Below are 14,670 nucleotides of genomic sequence, written 5' to 3'. Positions count from 1 at the left end.
ACAGTTTGTCCATTTACTTGTTCATGGGAATTTGGGTTGTTTCCAAATTTGGCTATTAAAAATAAAGTTGCTATAAATAATCACATATAAATATTTGTATGGACATACGCTTTCTTTTCTCTTAGGTAAATATCCAGGAATGGAATGGCTGAATCATATTACACGCTTATGTTTTATTTTTTAAGAAACTGCCAAGCTGTTTTCCAACATGGTTATACCATATTATATTCCCACCAGTAGTGTATGAAAGTTCCAGTTCCTCTACATCCTCTCCAACACTCAGTATAGTATTTTGAATTTTAGCTATTCTAATAAGTTTGTAGTAAGTAGTATTTCATTGTGACTTTAATTTGCACTTCCCTTATGATTAATGATATTGATCATTCTTTCATGTGCTTATTACCTGTGTATCTTCTTTGGTGAAGTGTCTGTTCAAATACTTCACCTATTTTTATTGGGCTGTTTGTTTATTGAATTTTGAAAGCTTTTTATATATTCTCATGAGTTTTATATTAACAATAAAAATGAGCAAATTATTGATACATGCAACAACATGGATAAATCTCAAAATAATTATACTTAGTGAAAGAGGCCAGAGAAAAAAAGAGAATACATATTATGATTCCCTTTACACAAAGTATTGGAAAATGCAAACTAATCTATAATGCATGCTATGTTCTTTCTCCCTCCTTCCTTCTTTCCTTTTCTGTTTTCCTGCAGATAAATTTTTTTTTTAAAGATTTTATTTATTTGAGAGAGAGAGAATGAGAGACAGAGAGCATGAGAGGGAGGAGGGTCAGAGGGAGAAGCAGACTCCCTGCAGGGAGCCCGATGAGGGACTCGATCCAGGGACTCCAGGATCATGACCTGAGCCGAAGGCAGTTGCTTATCCAACTGAGCCACCCAGGCGCCCCTGCAGATAAATTTTCTTGACACCCAACCTTACTCAGAGACCTGTTTATCTTTCTCTGTAAACTCTAATTTGAAGGCTCAGTATTATATATTTTCTCCATTTTCCTATATTCTTTTTTTTTTTTGAAAGATTTTATTTATTTGAGAGAGAGAGCACGAGGGATGGGAGGGGCAGAGGGACAAGCAGACTCCTCACTGAGTAGGAGCCCTGCGCAGGCCCATCCCAGGACCCTGAGATCATGACCTGACCCGAAGTCAGACACTTAACTGACTGAGCACCCAGGCGCCCCTCTGCTTTCCTATATTCTGAGGGTGGTAGAGGTGGGAGGGAAGGGGGAGATTCCACAGGGTAATGGACGACCTTTATAAAGGTCTGAATCTGCTTTCTCTTTTCCTCCTCCCACCTTCCCTCCCTTCCTTTCTTTCTCTCTCTCTCTCTTTTTTTTTTTGAGATTCATTAAGTCCTATGTTAAGTTTCACTTACCTAGTTAAGATGTATCTTATTCCTTTTTTTTTTTTTTTTAAGATTCTATTTATTTATTTGACAGAGAGAGACACAGCGAGAGAGGGAACACAAGCAGGGGGAGTGGGAGAGGGAGAAGCAGGCCTCCCGCTGAGCAGGGAGCCCGATGTGGGGCTCAATCCCAGGACCCTGGGATCATGACCTGACCCGAAGGCAGATGCTTAATGACTGAGCCACCCAGGTGCCCCGAGATGTATCCTATTCCTATTCCTTAGTCTTGGGATAGTTCTCTCAATTCAGCATGGAACCCTGGAAAATGGTGAACCTCAGCATTTTTCTTGCTCTGCTGAGACCTTAAATTCCGCTGCCATAGGCAAAGCCATTTATTTTTAAGGGTTCTTTCTCAACCTTTGCGTGGGCTGCTAATGAGTATTAGTAACGATCTGTCAGCTGACCTTCTTTTCCTGGTATTGCTTCTGAGAGATGAAGGTGAGGTTAGGAGTCACTCTGAGCCACACATGAATCTACAATTTCTTTCCTTGATATTAATTTTCCCTGTTTATGGACTTTTGTGGTTGCTTTTGGTGTAGTTCTTGCTTGCTTTGACTATTTCTCATTCCTTTTGTTGGAGAAGGAATACTTTGTCTTTCAGATTCATCCCATCTTCTTTATCTGGAGGATCCAGGCTTCTTAGTGAAATGGGCTGGTGTTCCTTTGGAGCAGTATCATTTCCTCTCTTAAGTCCTCCATAAAACTTAACCTACTGATGGGTATATGTCAATATACAAAAAACGCTGGAGATAAAAGAGATCACTTCGTGTTCAATGATGGTTAATTCTAAGTATCCTGAACAACAGAGCCTGCTTAGTTCTCCTAAAATACTTCTTTTGTCACATCACTCACTCGCTTTCAAAATACGAAATTTCTCTTTCAGTTGGGCTGGTCCATTTGCTTGCTTTGGAATAAACCTCGTGTATTCTCAAATGCTCATGCTACCACTTGTCTAGAACAAACAGTCTTCACTATTCAAATACTCCTCAACCTTCAGTGTCCAGGTTAAATTCTACCTACTCTATGACGTTTTACTGACTTTTCTTACATCCTCATTTCAAGAATCTCTTTCTGTTCTGAAGCTCATTCCTGTGTTCTTCACCTCCTCCACTGTATGACCTTGCATACTCTATACTGTTTATTTATTCATTGGTATACATCTCAATTCTCCATCTAATAATAACAAGAACACTTATTTCAGTGAACACTTACTACTACTAAGAGTCCTAAATATTTATTGTCTTTAACACTCATAATACCCATGAAGGAACTTGCTCAAGTTCACATAGCTGGAACGGGGTAGAGTCAGGATTCATATTCAGATTATTTGGATTTTGAAGCCCATATTTAGCCATTATATTAACTCTCAGTCTAGCTGTACACTTCCAGTAGATATGAACTGGATCTTGTATTTCTCCATATTCATCCACTTATTCAAACATACTTACTGGGTGTGTATTATATGGGGAATATAGCTATGAAACAGATATAAACTAAGAAGACTCTAAAGCATTATACAATTTAATAATGACAATAAAACAGATACATAAGTAACTTAAGTACATGTTAGAAAATGATAATAATAATATGATAGCTAATTCTTTTTTCTTTTTTTTAAGATTTTATTTATATATTTGACAGAGAACTATCTGTTGTGAGAGATAGTGAGAGCAGGAACACAAGCAGGGGGAGCGGGAGAGGGAGAAGCAGGCTTCCCGCTGAGCAGGGAGCCCGATGCGGGGCTCGATCCCAGGACCCTGGGATCATGACCTGAGCCGAAGGCAGACGCTTAACGACTGAGCCACCCAGGTGCCCGATAGCTAATTCTTATGTGTTGCTTATTTACTATGTGTACACATTTTATATTCTATATCAATTTAATCATTACAATAGCCCTTTGAGGTAGATAATACTATTATTATCCCATTTTAAAGATGTAGAAACTGGGATGCCTGGGTGGCTCAGTTGGTTAAGCTTCTGCCTTCGGCTCAGGTCATGATCCCAGGGTCCTAGGATCAGGTCCCGCATTGCGCTCCTTGCTTAGCGGGGAGCCTGCTCCTCCCTCTGCCTGCCACTCCTCCTGTTTGTGCTCTCTCTCTCTCTGACAAATAAATAAAATCTTTAAATAAATAAATAAATAAAAATAAAGATGTAGAAACCAAGGCACAGGGGAACTTCTCAAGGTTAGACAACTAGTCAGTCTGTGCTCTCAACATCTAGACTACTTCTCACAACAAATGTTGTAATGGAGACAGATAACAAAAATACTTATTAACTGTATTAAAGAACTATGTATGAAACAAGGTAAGAGGAATCAGATAATACATATATAAGGAAAATTCAGACCATATAATAAGAAAGATATCTTGATAGGTAAACTGTATTGGAATTCTGTAAACAGTCTATTATTTAAATTGGTTACATAATAGGAGGTCATGTTGCAGCATACAGGTCCTATCTTGGATCTACAGAGAATGGTTTAGCTCAGTATTTTTTAAACTAAAGGTCACGATCCTTTTAGTGAGTCATGCAGTCAGCTTTGTTAATCTAACCAACACTTAGGGGCACCTAGGTGGCTCAGTTGGTTAAGTGTCTGCCTTCAGCTTAGCTCATGATTCCGGGATCCTGAGATTGAGCCCCACACTGGGCTCCTTGCTCAGCAGGGAGCCTGCTTCTCCCTCTCTCCCCTGCTCGTGCTCTCTCTCTCGCTATCTCAAATAAATAAATAAAATCTTTAAAAAAAAAAAGATCTAACCAACACTTAAAATGAGAAAGAAACAGAAATGGAGTAGAATAGAACAAATGGAAACAATTAGTGAATGTCTCACATGGTAAAACTGTACAAGAAGCTTTTGTTCCTGTTTCATATATGTGCATATATTATATGTACATATACTGGTCCATGATGTAAACTGTACTTCTTACTGTGGATCATGCTAAAAAGCTTGAAAGCCACTGGCCTAGATGATTTAGTCATACAATTATATAAGTGTTTATTATTCCTTATAAATTTCAGGGATCTTCTGAAAAATTACTACACACTTAAACCAGGAACAGTGTGAAATAAGGAATGATTTTTCCAAATAACTGTAATTTGCTCAAAATAGATCTCTGGGCCATGTCTCAAAAGCATTCTGAATATAGTTTCATGTCAGTGCCCCCTCAGATTAAAAATTTTGCTAAGTATAATTAAAAGACTGTAAGCTGAATGTAAAATGTTTTGATCACTGTGGAAAAGAGCTTGGCAATTCTTCAAAAAGTTAACACAGAATTAAGGTATATACCTCAAAGAACTGAAAACAAGGACTCAAACAAGTACATGTACATGCATGTTCACAGCAGCTCTATTCACAAGAGCCAAAGGTGGAAATAGCCCCAATGTCCTTCAGTGGATGAATGGATAAACCAGTTGTGGTGTATACATACAATAGGATATTATTCAGTCATAAAAAGAAATGAAGTAATGACACATGCTACAATGTGGATGAACCTCCAAGACATTATGCTAAGTGTGAGAAGCCAGACACAAAAGGTCACATATTGTATGATCCCTTTTATATGAAATATCCAGAAGAGGTGAATCCATGGAGCTAGCACACAGACTGGTGATTGCCAGGGGCTAGAGGAATGGGAGTATGAAGAAGATAAACCGCTTAATGGGTAAGGGACTTTACTTGGGATTGATGGAAATATTTTGGAACAAGACAGAGGTGCTAGGTGCATAAAATGATGAATGTAATTAATGCCACTGAACTGTTCACTTTAAAACAGTTACTTTTATGTTATGTGAAATTCACTTCACTAAATTATTAAAAAGTAAGACTATAGGGAGATGTAAATACTAGTAACACAAATATACAGAATCTGGAGGGCAATTCTTTCTCAAGATATTAGAAACTGAATAAAAAATGGATACCTTTATTTTTTCCTCAAAAATATTTTTATTAAAAAGAGGTTCACATAGAAATAGTACTGACTGAACTAGAGGCTAAACAGAAAAATAAACTGTAGACAATTCTACATCTCTGAGAGAAAACTGACAGGTACAGTAGTTTTCTAGAAACATCTTTTAAAAATCAAAATTCAGCAAGAGAGGAAACATTCTTCTTAAATACAAAGGAGAAAATAAGGAAGTCAGAACTTTTGGATAGAACTTTGGACTTGAAGGAAGGGGAAAGTCAACCAGTCTTCTGGTTTTCAGTTTAACTTACGAAACTTCTTTTTAAAGAAAGCAAACAAACAAACAAAACCCAAAATACCCCCCAAAAAACAAAAACAAAAAACAACAAAACAACAGTGCATAAGGAGATGACAGGAGGCAAATACTTTCCTCTTTGTTTGGAGGAAATTATTTTTATAATTACAGTATGAATTCGCCTCTGGAGAGAGTCCACTACAAGCATCCGGGCACAGGCTGTATACCCTTTCAGGGGGTATGCTGTGGAGGAGGATAGCTATTGAGACTAGAACAAGGTTTTTCAAACTTTGATCAACAGAACCCTAAAAATCCATGAGGCTGCTACAGTGAGGGGGTGAGGGGAGAAATGGGAGGCGGAGCTGTTAATGCCCCAGGCCTCTATACCTGCTTCATTAAGATGAGGTTTGTTTTTACCTTTTAAATATTGGGATTCCAATATTTAATGTTAGGACTTCACTTGGAAAAAAATTCTACTGCTAAAGGAAAGTTTGAGAACCACCAAAGGGTCCTAAACCTGGCGGCTCAACAGAATTACTAAAAGAGCTTTTTCAAATTACAAATTCCTGGGCCATACCTCTAGACCTAGTGAAATAGTAACTTCCCAGGGGATTCTTGTACAGCATCCCAAAGCTAGCCCACAGTGCTTGAGGGGCATTAACCCAGAGGACTCTTGCTTCCCTGAGAGCCTATGACAAAACAGAACTTAAATGGGTAGGCAGGAACCTTAAACAAAAGAGTAGGTGGTAGCAGACAGAAAAAGAGAACTCAGACTGCTAACTCACTAGACTCTAATGAAGAATAAAAAATTGGTAAACAAATAGCTTGTCTAGGACCAGAAGTTCCTGTAGAGGTTTAGTTGCTTGGCAGTGATCTCACAGCCTACTGCAACTGTCCATATTGGTGATGGCAGGCCAAGTAGTTTAATTCGGCAACTGTCCGAGAAAGTATAATGTCAGCCACAGATGTAATTTAAAATCTTCTAGTATCCATGTTTAAAAAAACTAAAAGAAATGAAATTTTAATAATATATTTTAATTCAATATGTCCAAAATAATATCAATATGCAGTTCAGTATAAAAATTGTTAATGATATATTTTACCTTTTCTTTTTGTACTGTCTTTTTTTTTTTCAGCTAAGACAGAAGAGATGATTTATTGTACATGTGTTATATTCACACAAATGAAAACAGAATTAGTCTTGAAAGTCACAGGTCCAGGGCAAAAGACCAAAAGGGAATGTTTTGGTATGAGCAAGGTGGGTCTCTCAAAGGGGTCCTTGAGATCAGATGGTGATGGATGTTCTAGAAAGTAGATATGCAGTTCAACAATTGGTACCAGCATCCCTGACCTCTGCCTTTCCTTATTTCTGTTGCTGTGGCTTCAATGGGTGCACAAGCTAGTGGTCTACTTGGACCTCTGCCTCATCTTTCTTCTCTTATGCTTCCGCCTACACACTTGCTTCTTTCTCCACTTGGCTCTAATGGTGGTGCAGAGGTTTCCAAGAAGATGGTGCGAAGGCTGAGAGAGCCTGTACTAAGTCTTCAAAATGTTACAGCACATCTCAATTCAGACTAATCAGGTTTCAAGTGCTCAAGAACCACATCTGGCTAGTGGCCACATATTGTATAATGTGGAACTAATTACTAAGTTTCCATTAGTCATCTAGGATCAAAACTTCATAGCCAAATGTTTCCTTTTCCTTTCTACAAAAGCATCAAGTTCTATTTATTCTTCCTTCAAAATCTCTCTCATTGGCACTTTCCTGCTTCTAGTTCTACCTGCTGATCTGTCTAGTTAGTACACTGTCACCAAATACATACACAGTACTTAATAGCCCATGTATTAATGTCATTTCTCTTCAGTGGCTCTATAATGCCTTCCACTTTAGCTGCGAATTCAGGAATTCACACTATCTTGTCCCCACCCCCATACCTGACTTATATCATTCCAACTTTATCATTTATAAATCTCCTAGGAAAGTCTTTATTTTAGGCAAACTATCCTGTTCATGGTCCTCTGCATATGCCTTATACTTCTTTATCTCTGTGTTTTATGACTTTCTACCCACCAAGAATGCCCTTTCTCCAGCCTCAACTATCCAAGTCATTACTTCACAAATATGTATGTGTCAGGCACTGTACTATATACTGAAGACAGAATAAATAATCCTGATCTCAATTTCTCCACCTAAAGAAATTTTCCTTTATATATCAATTATATGTCAAAAAAGTGGAAACTGAAAAAAGAAAAAAAAGAAATCTTCCTATGTCAAAACAGAAGTGGTTTTGTACTGTTGAGTTGTTCTTTTTTTTTTTTTTTAAGATTTTACTTATTTGACAGAGAGAGACACAGGGAGAGAGGGAACACCAGCAGGGGGAGTAGGAGAGGGAGAAGCAGGCTTCCCACAGAGCAGACAGCCTGATGCGGAGCTCGATCCGAGGACCCCGGGATCATGACCTGAGCCGAACGCAGATGCTTAATGACTGAGCCACCCAGGCGCCCCTGTTGAGTTGTTCTTATAAGACATACAGTTGTATATGCCTTATAAGAACACATTGCACCCTTACAATTTGCTGCCATGCATTGCTAATTATCAACTTTTCCTATAAATATCTATCTTTCCAAATAGAGGACAGATTTCCTGAAAGCATAGACTAGGGTCATACCAGTGTATTTTCCTTGGTCTCAGTAAGCAGCAAGTACTGAATACACATTTGCTCATGGACAAGTACTTGTAAAAGGTGGAAGGGCCTGCAGGGCAGGAGGAGGGCTCTATCGAGAAAAGAGCCTCCCTTCCCAAAATATGCTGGCAAATCAGGACTAGAGGTGAGCAGGGAGGGTCTGCAAGAACCCCAAAGCTGAGGAAAGCACTTGGGAAGAGTCATTTTATCAATTTCATTTGCAAAGAAATTCAGAATTGGCAACATTTAAGTTAGGATCAGTTACCCTGTCTTTTGGACCCCAACAACACTGATCAACTTTAAAAATCCTTTCTTGGCTCTAAATGAAAATAATACCACTGTTAATGTTTCAGATACATATATAACATTAGACGTCGAAGATAACTCACCACATGTTATGTTCAAAAACTTTGGCTGGGTCCGTTAAAATCCTTGATCCCAGAGGGACCACTGGGTGATTACCACTTTGGAATCTATGTGGCACCTTTCTTATCCTTAGACAGGAAACAGAATTCCTCCAAATCACATACATCTTAATCAGTACCTGGAAAGTTACAAATGATTAATTAGTCAATATGGATTATACAGTGTATTATTTATCAAATAGGCAAAAACTGGTCCAAAAGGTTTACAACCTGAGAAAAGACATGAAAACTAAACATTTTTATTTTTATTTATTTATTTTTTAAAAGATTTATTTATTTATTTGACAGAGAGAGACAGAGAGAGAGAGGGAACACAAGCAGGGGGAGTGGGAGAGGGAGAAGCAGGGAGCCTGACGTGGGGCTCGACCCCAGGACCCTGAGATCATGACTTGAGCCAAAGGCAGACGCTTAATGACTGAGCCACCCAGGCACCCCGAAAACTAAACATTTTTAAATGAAAGTTGGGCATGATAGCTTCTGTCCTGAAGTATTTTCAGGCCAAGAGAAGGAAAAAGAATATTTAGAGTGTGTACCATTGGCTGACATTCCTCATAAGTCACAGCTTTGACCAACTTTGCTTTGTTTGGTATTTGTTCATTTAATTTTTATCACACAGCCAAAGGATGTCAGCCTAGAATCTGAATTTTGTGTATTAAAAGTTTTTTTAAGTGATTTTATTATTTTGGTTTGGGAATTCTAAGTGAACATATTTCTTGGGAATATTTTATGACCACTAGACCAAAAACCCAAGTACAGTAGTAGCAGAATAAGAAAACAAACCTATTAAATCTGCTTCTCTGGGCTGAGCTGAATAGAATGAAATTTAGTCAAATAATAAGTAAATACTGAAGATATGATCCCAGCAATTCTTAACGACTGAGCCACCCAGGCGCCCCTGATCCCAGCAATTCTTAATTGTAACAACCCTGTATACATATATTTGTAAGAATAGTTAGTAATACATTTGTAAAAACAGATTTCCCTGTACAAAAAATATACAATCCCAGCTCAAGAGGAGAATCATCAGTTGGTTAGTCAAGTCCATCCCCATTTCTGGAAGAACTTAAACATTTAAAGAGTATGTCACCTTAATTATGTACAAATATGTTGGCTTACCATCTTTATGGAAAAGTATCAATAAGAAGCTCTGAAGAGCTTACTTTTTCTAATAAAAATCCATTGTAAGACTGCTTAGCATTTCATCCCCATTCAGTTGTTCATCACAACATTCAGCCTAATGCTGCAACCTGCCAAGTAGAAACAGATGCTAAAAGGTGTGTATATATTATACACACTGGAGACTATCTAAGGTACTATTTTGTGTAAAAATGACGTGTATTGTACATCCTTTATCAGCTTACTGAAAGGCAATGGATTTTAAGATGGTGATTTCCAAAATGAACGGCAGAATGTCAAAAACATCTCATTGTGTTTTTAAACATAAAATTCAAGATTTTCCTTTTGGAGAAAAAAAAAAAGGCTTAATTATACACCAAAAAGACCGTAATGATTCCATTCAAATGTGACTAACAGTGATGAGAAATGCAACACTCAATACCTAGTGCAGATCTCCTGTTTCTTGTTTGTTTTTCCTTCTCTGCTAAATGCAAGCTTTTTGGTGGAGGCAGATGAGATTAAATGCTCTGCCTACTACTAACTTTCCTATGATGTGCCTTTGTTCTTATCTCCTGCCGGTGTTCCATGTAAGACTATAACAAAACCCTACCTTCACAATTATTTTTAGAGCTCTTCCTGCACTGAATATTATTCATAATATCTGTATGCTGAAGAGTAGAAACTGATTATACCTAGAAAGAGACAATTCATGCTCAAAAGTGTAAAATGAAGTAAATGTTTTCCACCCAGGAAAGCCAAATCAAAATGAAATTTTAATCTCCAAATAATCATGTGATACTTATCTATATCTATCTATATAGAGAAGAGGAAGACAGGGAAAAAGAAGAAAGAGTTTCTCTCACTATAAATGATCAAAAATCTCCATAGGCAGCTGTTTAGGCAGCTGTTTTTCTAACAAAAACACCTTACCTCATTTATTTATTATATGTAACAGTCACACACAGCCTTGCACTCCTTTGTCTTTTTTAGTATATAAATATGATACATTTATATAATAAATACAGTATAGAAAAATACATCATAAAATTATATAAATGTCTTCTTAACTAAATTGCAAGCTTCTAAGGGCAGCACCAAGCTGCTTGTGAATTAATTGTTTGATTGATAATACAAAAATGATACTTATCTGACATAAATTTAATTAGAAGGAAACTACTTCATATTTTTCAGGGTGGCTCATAAGATCCTTACAGTGTGGAAGAAGGAAGTGACAGAAGAGTGTGACAGTATATAGGCAGCAACCCAGTTACATAGATTACAATGATTTAAGTGTGTGATGAAAAATGAAATACTCAATAGCTAGTGCAGATCTCTTGTTTCTTGTTTGGTTTTCCTTCTCTGCTAAATGGTGGAGGCAAATGAGATGTTATGACTATCATGTTAGCTTAATGTCTACTAGGTCATGGTTCCATTTTGTGATGGGAAAAGAAAAGATGAGCAGGGTCAACCCCAAACAGAATTCTGGTACAGAAAGTTGATTTCTGCCACCAGAATGTTCCACTCTCTTTATATACCCTCTCTTAACTCTTTTGGCATACCCTAACTTGAATATAAGTTTAATTAACATATTATTTGCATAGTGAAACTGTATGAAGAAGTAGTATTTTTATTTGAAATAAAACAAATAGGTATAGCTAAAAATATTCCAATCACCCAAAAGAAGGCAGGAAAGGAAGCACAGAGGAACTAAAACCAAAAAGGACAGTAAGAAAACAAATACTAGGATGGCATATTTAAACCCAACTATATCAATAATTACATTAAATGTAAATGGAGTCCAATTAAAAGACAAAGACTGTCAATTTGTATGAAAAAGCAAGACCCAACCATATACTGTTTATAAGAGAAGCACTTTAAATATAAAGATACAAATATATTAAAATAAAAAGAGATATTATACAAATGCCACATGAGAAAACTGATAGAGCTATATTAATAATGTTAAAAACAAAACCACAGGCCTAAAATGGCATCACTTAGATTAAGGCCCCAAGTCAGTAAAACAAAACTTAATACCTAACATAACTGCAGTTTTAACCCCCCAGAAATGTAACCTTTAACCAGTCAACATGAGAATTTCCTGGTCAGCACTAGGGACTTTATTGAGAGGCCCCTTCAGTTCCCCTTAGGAGGGCAACTTTGCCTAAAACAATGGATTCTTTGCTAATAATTTCCTTTTTTCCGCTCCTTCTTTACCTTTAAAAACCTTTTTCTTTCTGTAGCCCTTCGGAGCTCCTCTCTACTTTCTAGATGGGATGCTGCCCAATTTGTGAATTGGTAAATAAAGCCAACTAGATCTTTAACATTTACTCAGTTGAATTTTTGTTATTTAATAACAAAGTGGACTTTAAAAAACAAAAAGACTGTTATAGAGATAAAAGGGGATGTTTAATAATGACATACAATCCTAAATATGCATGTACGTAATAACAGAGCTTCAAACTATATGAAGCAAAAATGGACAGAACTTTTTAAAAGGAGAAATTAACAAATTCACAGTAATTCTTGGCAATTTTATTTATTTCTTTTTTATTTTTTTTAAAGATTTTATTTATTTATTTGAGAGAGAGAATGAGAGAGAGCATGAGAGGGAAGAGGGTCAGAGGGAGAAGCAGACTCCCCGTTGAGCAGGGAGCCTGATGAGGGACTCGATCCAGGGACTCCAGGATCATGACCTGAGCCGAAGGCAGTCGCTTAACCAACTGAGCCACCCAGGCACCCTCTTGGAAATTTTAATACCTCCTCTCAGTAATAAATAAAACAACATTAAGAAAACTATCAAAAAATCAATAAGGATATGGAAGAATTAAACATTATCAACTTGACCTAAACATTATCAACAGCCAAAGACACATTTTTTTCAAGTGAACATGAAACATTTGCCAAGGCACACAATACATGCAGGGCTATAAGACAAGGCTCAGTAAATTCTACAGTATTAAAATTATACAGAGTATGCTTTCTGGCTATAACAAGATTTAATGTTAAAATTTTTGATGAATTGACTCATTAAAAATATTTCTCCTTATCTCTGGTAATAGCTATTTTCTTGAAGTCTACTCTGTCTAATATTAATATAACCCTACCAGCTGTCTTATGCAGTGTTTTATATGTTATATATATATTTTTTATTTTTTTATTTTTTATTATTTTTTTTAAAGATTTTATTTATTTGACAGAGACACAGCGAGAGAGGGAACATAAGCAGGGAGAGTGGGAGAGGGAGAAGCAGGCTTCCTGCAGAGCAGGGAGCCTGATGTGGGGCTCGATCCCAGGACCCTGGGATCATGACCAGAGCTGAAGGCAGACGCCCAATGACTAAGCCACCCAGGCGCACCCTGTTATATATATTTTAAATGCATTTGTGTGTTTACATTTAAAGTGTTTCTCTTAAAAAAAATACATAAAGTGCTTCTCTTATAGGAGCATAATGTTGGTTCTTGCTTTTTTATCCAAACTTTAAATAATAATATATCTAGAAGGTACCCAAATACTTGGAAATTAAGCAACACACTTTTTTTTAAAAAATATTTTATTTATTTATTTATTTGAGAGAGAAAGACAGAGATAGCAGAGAAAGAGCACAAGTGGGGAGGAGCTGAGCAGGGAGCCCGATGTGGGGCTTGATCCCAGGACCCCGAGATCATGACCTGAGCCAAAGGCAGATGCCCAACCACCTGAGCCACCCAGGTGCCCCAAGCAACACACTTCTAAATAACCTATAGGTCAGATTTACATGAGTTAGTAAGTATGGAGTATTATTCAGCCTTTATAAAGAAAGGAATTTTGACAAGGTAAATTGGAAAATATGTTGAACTAAACAACAATGAAATCTTAAAATATCAAAATTTATGGGATGCAGCTGGAGTAATGTTTAAAGGAAAATTGATAGTTTTAAATGTTTCTATCAGAAAGGAAGAGAGATCTCAAATTAATGATCCAGTTTCAATCTTAAAAAGCTAGAAAAATAGTAAATGGTATGCAAAGTAAGTAGATAGAAGGAAATAATAGAAACTAAACACAGAAATCAAAGGTGATTCTTTGAAAAGATTAATAAAACAAATACGCCTCTGGCAAGACTGATCTGAAACACTTGTGTTTCAGAAAACACAGATCTCTAACAACAGGAATAAAAGAGGGGATATCACCACAGACCCTACAAACATTGAAAAGCTAATAAGGAGGTATTATGAAAAATTTTATTTCATTTATTAGATGGGATAAATGCCATCAAAACCACAATTTACCAATAATTACTTACAAAAACAGCACAAGAAAAAAAATTAAATAGCCCCAAATGTGTTAAATAAATTAAATTTGTAATTAAAAGCAAAACAAACATCACGCCCATTAGGATGGCTATTATTTAAAAAATCTACTTGTGAGGATGTGGAGAAATTAGTAACTTTGTGCATTGCTGGATGGAATGTAAAATGGTACAGGTGCTGTGGAAAACAGTACGGCAATTCCTCAAAATATTAAACATGGAATTACCATGCGACCCAGCAATTCTACTCCTGGATATATACCCAAAATAAGTGAAAGCAGGGACTTGAAGAGATATTTGTATATCGTGTTTACGGCAACATTATTCACAATTGACAAAAGGTAGAAACACGCTGAGTGTCCACCAAAAGATGAACAGATAATGACATCTATGTAAAATGGAGTATTATTCAGCCTTTATAAAGAAAGGAATTTTGACACATGCTACAGCATGGATGAGCCTTGAAGACATTATGCTAAATGAAATAAGCCAAGCATCATAAAAGGAGAAATGCTGTATCGTTCCTCCTATATGAA

General features: G+C 36.7%; 1 protein-coding gene across 3 annotated transcripts in view; it reads right to left on the bottom strand.

Annotated features, from left to right (window-relative positions):
• Nucleotides 1-14,670, bottom strand: part of METTL8 (methyltransferase like 8) — a 92,682-nt gene that overhangs the window by 45,466 nt on the left and 32,546 nt on the right. For all 3 annotated transcript variants that reach the window (XM_035007790.1, XM_035007792.1, XM_035007791.1), the window contains exon 2: nt 8,695-8,849. In XM_035007790.1, coding sequence (XP_034863681.1) covers nt 8,695-8,837 — 143 coding nt within the window. In that variant the 5' untranslated portion in view covers nt 8,838-8,849. The remainder of the gene's footprint in view (nt 1-8,694; nt 8,850-14,670) is intronic.

The sequence above is a fragment of the Mirounga leonina genome, unplaced genomic scaffold, assembly GCF_011800145.1.
Source record: "Mirounga leonina isolate KUSES-001 unplaced genomic scaffold, KU_Mleo_1.0 Mir_151, whole genome shotgun sequence".
NCBI lineage: Eukaryota > Metazoa > Chordata > Mammalia > Carnivora > Phocidae > Mirounga > Mirounga leonina.
This window is presented reverse-complemented; position numbering and strand designations above follow the sequence as displayed.